The sequence below is a fragment of the Cynoglossus semilaevis genome, chromosome 11 (genome assembly GCF_000523025.1).
Source record: "Cynoglossus semilaevis isolate Cse_v1.0 chromosome 11, Cse_v1.0, whole genome shotgun sequence".
Lineage (NCBI taxonomy): Eukaryota > Metazoa > Chordata > Actinopteri > Pleuronectiformes > Cynoglossidae > Cynoglossus > Cynoglossus semilaevis.
This window is the reverse complement of record NC_024317.1, coordinates 20,079,756-20,086,946: the sequence shown is the minus strand read 5'-3', so window position 1 is coordinate 20,086,946 and position 7,191 is coordinate 20,079,756. Positions and strand designations below refer to the sequence as shown.

Here is a 7,191-nt window from a genome sequence, read left to right as displayed (position 1 = left end):
CGCAGTCTCCCCCCTGTCGATCTCCAGCCCTGTGCCAGGCTCCATAGTGTGATCCTGGTGCCGCCAATCTGGGCGTGAGCTTCTTTGTTTTTGATCTTTTCTTCATCAAGGGTAGTTTGAACCACTCTTAGTCTGATCCATCGCCTGGGACCTGTTTGCCTTGGGGGACCCTACCAGGGGCTTTAAGCTCCCGACAATATAGCTCCTTGGTTTATTCGGATACTCAAACTACAGTTTTCTGTATAAGATTGAATTGGAATCAAATTAATAAACCCGTTCTTGAGAAAGGAGAGGATTTGTCGGGCTGTGGTCACATGGTGTAGACCAGGGGTGTCAAACATACGGCCCGGGGGCCAGAACTGGCCCGCTAGGTTGTTCAATACGGCCCGCTTGTTGCTTTAAAAAAAATAGACAAACACATATACACATGTTCAGGGTATTGTTTTTGTATAATTATATTTAATTAAATATGCATAAACAAAAATAAATATCAAATATACTTGTAATTCTTTGCATGAAAACAAATGAGGAAAAACATGGACTCAATGTGATTCTTGGTTAATTACATTATGATCGTACTGGTCCGGCCCACTTGACATCTAATTGGGTTGAATCTGGCCCGTGAACCAAAATGAGTTTGACATCTCTGGTGTAGACACAGACTCAGTACTAAAGCAGCTTTTAACGTGTTTTTTTTACAGGTGCAGTTTCTCAAAAGTTCAGAAGAAGATGAGACCATGGCTCAACCTCCACCTTATTCAACTGTGTGATCACCTGACCTGACTGCACCGATCTGACCATCAGACAACACCAAGATTAGCTTCACATGTCCACCTACACTGTTATCATTTCATGTTGTTCATCAACAGAGTCAGAACTAACACCAAACTAACACTAAAAACAAAAGGATACTTCTACTTTCAGAGGTCAAAGGTCATGGGCTGGTCTGCCTTTTTTTTCTCATATTAAATGTTTCTATGAACACAGCACTCAATGTTTATCTGTTTTTGGAACCAGCAGCCAGAGAAAACATCAGCTGGTTCTTCAGAGTGCACCATTTTGTGCCACTGTTGTTGAAGACAAAGATTTTAGTCAAAAGTTTGTGACAGATTTTTTTTAGAGGTTACGTTTCTAAAGTTTCCTCATTGGAGGATTTGATTTAAGTTAGAAACCATTTTATTGGTCGGTCTGACCTGTTGAGTGTTCTCTTTTTTAAAGACATTATTTTTTTATCCTTTTGTATTTTTTATATTTTCACATATATTTTTATGTGCCCTTCATTTCTAACATTTGTTGTTATTAAAGCAAAGAAAATAGTAGCGTGTGTATCGTATGTGTGTTTTAGTGCATATATATTTTTATATTATCCTGTCTTGGATGAAAATCTAAGACAAAAGTCCAATCATGAGGTTGTACATGTTCAACAGCCTCCTCCAGTCTTCAAGTCCAATACTTGTTTCCACAACAGTTTATCTTCCAGTTGTCAACTCTCTTATTTCATTTTGGGTTCGGCTCATTCTACTGAAATCTCTCTGATTTCAGAGTCAGATCCCTTGTGTTCTTTTATGGAGCACATGGGAGAAGATATTTAGGCTTAACTCATGTTTATTAAAGAATCAGCAAAATAGGCAGTCACAGAGCTCTGGGTCAAATCTACGTCAAATCTTGTCCCTGACAAACAGGATGACAAGAAGTCAGTTCACGATGTCTGACGGACTTTCTTTCCCAGACCCAGGTTTTGAAGCGTAACAGACGCAAACGTTGTCCTCTTCTGATTGGATGGCCTTGTCTTTCTTCTTGGGCTCTGACTCCACTTCTGCTGCTGTTGCTGGGGCGTCTGTCCTAAAACTCAATAGTTACTCTGACCTTTATCACTCAGACATACACAATACAATGGGAAGTTGTTTTGTTCCCCAGCTGCCAGGTTGTTCTGCCCTATATCCTTAACAACGGGAAAGTACATTTTCCACTCTTTGTCACACAAACGCTCAGTAGTTTTCCATTCTTGAAGCTTAACTTTTATGATAGAATAATTGTACTGCTAGTTTAATCATAAGGCACTAAGATTTACCTTAACGTTTACTTACATTCATCTGACTGCCTTCAAGCTAGTCCTGTTCTGGATTTCTTCTGGTTCACCTCCCTTGTTCAGACCAGGTGGGGCTGTGGCAGCAGACAGGCGTCTTACCTTCAGGACGGGCCTGGACAGGTTCATGCCATCGAAGGTCAGCTGATCATTGAACTGAGATGCATCTTTAAAAAAATGACTTTTTCCTTCCTGTGATGTGATCATGTTTGGTCATAAAAATATATATGCATTAAAACACACATACTATGGGTTTTTTCCTTTGCTTTAATCACAACAAATGTTGGAAATGAAGGGTACATAAAAATATGTGAAAATATAAAAAAATACAAAAGTATAAAAAAAGTCTTTAAAAAAGAGAACACTCAACAGGTCAGACCGACCAATAAAATGGTTTCTATGTTAAATCAAATCCTTCAATGAGCCTTCTTTAGAAACGTAACCTAGAAAATCTGTCAAAAACTTTGAACTGAAACTTTTGTCTTTAACAACAGTGGCACAAAATGGTGCATTTGAAGCAAAACTTACTTCAAAGGATCTGATATAAATCTCACAGTGTTTTCAAACAGACATAATTCTTGTTCTGGCTCTGGTTCCGTTCTGGAGTATGAAAACCCTGGTGCTCTCTGAAGAACCAGCCTGCAATCATACCAGTTTAAGTGGATGTTTTCTCTGGCTGCTGGTTCCAAAAATAGATAAAAATTGAGTGCTGTGTTCATAGAAACATTTAATACGAGAAAAAATGTTAGGTTAGTGAGTTTGGTGTTAGTTCTGACTCTGTTGATGAACAACATGAAATGATAACAGTGAAGGTGGACATGTGAAGAGAATCTTGGTGTTGTCTGATGGTCAGATCGGTGCAGTCAGGTCAGGTGATCACATTGCTGAATATGGTGGAGGGCGAGCCACGGTCTCATCTTCTTCTGAGCTTTTGAAAAACTGCACCTGTAATAACACGACAGCAAAATGTTAAAAGTCTGTGTGTGTACACCATGTGACCACAGCCTGACAGATGGAGGGGCTCGCCTTTCTCAAGAACGGGTTTATTAATTTGATTCCCATTAAAGAGAGAACTAGTGGTTTTCTCTCTCAGACTCAGCAGTTGTTGATCAACTGCTGCCTCCATCACTAAGTTCAAAATGTGTTTCTCTGCGACTTCACTGTTTGTAACACATTGTTCCGATTAAACCATGTCACACAAACAGACCACAGGAGGCAGTAGAGGACCAGCAGCTTCTGTGTACCTGTGAGGTGAAATCACTGTTTTTCTCTATGGACTATGGTGGACTTTCTCTATGGTCCATCACCCCCTGTGATGGTCATGTTATGGCCTCACTGACAACACAAAGTTGAACTGACCTGCTCCATGTTCACATCAGCAGATTCACCAGAGGCCACAGCTGCTGCAGGTACAACCAGAACTGTTGTAGGCTGGAACACACACACAAACACACACTGATTTATCTCTCAGAACAATAAAAAAAAGCAGTTAAAAAAAGGCCCCACTATCAACAGTGGAGTCTGTGAGTTCACAAGACGCACCATGAATGTTCAGTATTTATTTCATTATTAAAGTTTGGGGCTGTAATACTACGTGTACACAGACGGAACTGCTCAAATAATCACAGTCGTACTCATCAGTGATCACTTACGTCATTACAGCAGCAGATGGCGTTACAGGCGTAACCTGCCACAGTGATGGCAACAATCAGCTCCAGAAAACTAAAAACTGCAAGGACGCCTGAGACGCCCCGCATTCGACTCTGGGCAGAGACACGGGAGACAGGGGACAAAGACATAATTTATGCTATAAATAAGAGTGACGTCTGTCCTCAGAGACATTCCTTTTACTCTTTTGTGATGTGAACAAAAAACGTTTATCCTTTTCCTGGGTTCCTTTCCCTGGGTTTCGTGTTTCTTCACATACACACACACGATCATGTCAGCAGTGAGACAGAAAACCCAGTTCTGCTTCTGAGCACCTGGTACCTGGTACGTGTAGCGGCCGTAACCAAGAATAATAACGGCATCCATGATGTACATGATGGTGCTGATGGTGGCAGCAACTGATGCTATCACACTGACAATCAGGGCAGCTTTCACCTGTGGGGGCAGCAGAGAGACAGCAGTCAGGTGACCAGTCAAACTCTTCTTCCAGCATCTCCTCACTGAGTTCTGGTGTGAAACTAACCAGACAGCTGGTCAGTCGAGTCCCAGCAGCTACAGTCAGAGATCCAGCAGCGATGTACTGAAACAGAGAGAGAAACCAACATTCTAGAACACTGGATGGACTGGACTGGACTTTTTGTCTGTCATGGCGTGCACGACCAAAGGAGAGAAGAAGAAGAAGAAAGAGAAAAAAAAAAAAAGCAATTAAGTTTAAACCAGCCACATGAAAAGAGCAAAACAAAGAGTAAACTCAAGTTAGCTGGTGTCAGACAATTTTAGCTTCTCGAGGGCGCTCCCTCCACGCCTCCACGCCTCGCAGGGACACGCGTTTTTTCCTTCTATTCCTCAGATTACACGGGTTACTGCACCAGGTGACCCTGGTGGTCAAACGGCCGACACGCAGCCTGAAGTTTGAATTCGTTTCCCTTTTAGCACAGCAGCAGAGATAAGTGGGGGTGCATCTGCAAAAAGATGTGTCCACGTTGGGTTTCATTTATCAACTGAAATCCAAACACCCCGATTGCTATGCTGAATATGAGTGGAAGGAAAGCTTCCTCTCAAAATGGAGTCTTAGCTGCATATAGCAGAAACCAGGATCAACCTGGGGTCAAGGTTAACATTTTATTTTGAATTTTCTATTGTGCACTGGTCGAATGTGTTAAATACGTATTTTTATTAATTTTGTAATTGTTTTATTCTGTGAAACATTAATATGCCATTTATGCAATTGCAGTGCCTTGATTTTACTGAAGTTTAGTACACAGTCATAGCCATATATGCAATGCTACTAATAATTGACAGAATTTTCGGTTTCGGCCAAGAAATTTAATTTTGAACAATATCGGCAAAAAGTTCATATTAGACACCTTGGACCAATCAGCTGTTTGGGTTTCATTATACATTCGTTTGTTAAACCTCCACACTCTTACCCCGAGCACCTGTGGTCGACCTTTGTTGAACTTTCTGATGCCCACGTACTGCTGCTCCTGGGCAGCAGCGTCAGGTGCACGGTGAACCTGGGTGACAACCATCACCCCCCCCACTGTGGTAGCTACAGATGAAGACATGTTTCAGCTCCAAAGATCTTTGACTCCTCTGGACCTGCAGGAGGACCAAAGTGAAGACAGTCAGTCCAGACCAGCAAAGTTCAGATCAACTGGTCCAAAGTCTGGCTCATTGGCTCAGCCCAACCACATGACAGAGATCGACGTGGCCCACAAGTGAGGAGTGGGCCAGTTATCAATGGTTTCTCTTTGATCAGAGTGAATATGACAACTACAACACCGAAAGGACGTGTGACCAAATGATCATGTGACCTGGTGACCACTCAGCAGACAGGAGCCACTTACACAGGTAGGTTTGTGTGTGTGAGCAACATGATGTAAATGGTCTAATAATAATAACAACTATATTCATCATAATAAAAGAGACAGAAAAATATATGAAGACAGTCCTTTCCCATTTGGTTTCAGAACAGACTGGACTGGTCAAGAACAAACAGAACCAGAACAGACCACATTATACCAGACTGAACCAGATCAGAACTCCTCTAACAGACTGTTGTTTCCCCTTCTGATTACTGACAACCTCAGGTTAGTAAAGATCTCAGATCACAGCGCCATCAGTTTTCTACTCAAAGTCTTCAGCCTTTGGTTTGGATCCAAGTTCTACCAGTAAAAAGTTATAACGTCATCTCGTGAACTCGGATCCTCCCCCTCTTCCTGTTTCCTCGCAGATTGCTCAACGAGGGACAAAAACGCCTTCACAATGTCCCCGAGACGATAACTGCGTGTTTAAGTCTTTACGGTGTTTTACGGTGTGTGATACTGTGGTCAGACGTTTGTTCATGTCAACAAAATGGTTTTGTTTTTTTACCCCTGTGTGTGTGTGATGAGGAGGTCATTTTCCATTTGCATTCTGTTTGTAGGTTGACTTTTTAAACTCTTTATTCGTTTTGTTTATTAAGACACAAAATGGAAAGGTCATTTCAGGTTACTCTGAATGGCGTCACCTGTCACCAGTAAGTTCAGAAAATAAGATTCAACAGCAGATACAAAGAGAACATGTCATTGAGTTTGGATTGTTTACGGCTTCGATTTAAATGAGATTTAAAACGAAGCCCGATGTAACGTAACAAACATCGATTTTTCTGGTAAAATGAACATAGTTTGAATTTAACAGCGAAAAATGTGACGTCATCGAGCAGAATTTAAACATTCAAATGTGTAAGAAAAAGAATTGTTCTAACCTGAACTGACCCTCTTGGCGTTGAAGAGAGGAACTGTGACTAATGATACACCTTAGTGCTAACGGTTCAAAGTAAACACTGTTTCACGTACTACAACAGACAGTTGCAGTTGTCTGAGGGCGTGGCTCTGACAGCTGTGATACACAAAGCTGCCTGCAGAGGGCACCAAAGGTCGACACACACTTCGAGGCGTTCTTGACCAAAACTTCACAATGCTGCATTTTCCCTGTTCTGTCCTTGTCACTTTGCTGTCATTGCTGTTATCATCCGTCGTGGCTTAACGGTTGAGGAAGCGGATTGAGGTCCGGAAGATTGGTGTGCTCACACTGATCCCTGGGTTCTTAAAGCTGCCCCCTGTTCACTGTGGTGATGGGTTAAAAGCAGAGGTCACATTTTTGTCACAAAAGTTGTCACAACGTTAGGGAGACACAAGCAGCTGTTCAAGATCTTTTGAAAACAGCAAGACTAGGGCCATGATATTCTGGCTGGTCATCATGACTTCAGAAAAAAAAAGGGAATCAGGACACACATGATTGAACACACCTTGTTGTTGTTGTGTATGTAATCTGAACACCCTCCTCCCTCGCCCCTCTGGTTTTTCCACTTCCTCTGGAAAACGTGTTATATGATCATTAGAGCAGAGGAAGGGTCATGTGACCCTGTGACACTGTTTTCTTCAGGTACTGAT

General features: G+C 41.9%; 1 protein-coding gene across 1 annotated transcript in view; it reads right to left on the bottom strand.

Moving 5' to 3' along the window:
- Nucleotides 1-6,654, bottom strand: part of LOC103386813 (membrane-spanning 4-domains subfamily A member 4D-like) — a 17,989-nt gene extending 11,335 nt beyond the window's left edge. Inside the window, exons 1-2 of the mRNA XM_025060462.1 lie at nucleotides 6,504-6,654; nucleotides 5,185-5,356 (exon numbers count right to left, since the gene is read on the bottom strand). Coding sequence (XP_024916230.1) covers nucleotides 5,185-5,322 — 138 coding nt within the window. The 5' untranslated portion in view covers nucleotides 5,323-5,356; nucleotides 6,504-6,654. The remainder of the gene's footprint in view (nucleotides 1-5,184; nucleotides 5,357-6,503) is intronic.
- Between the last annotated feature and the right edge of the window lie 537 nt (nucleotides 6,655-7,191).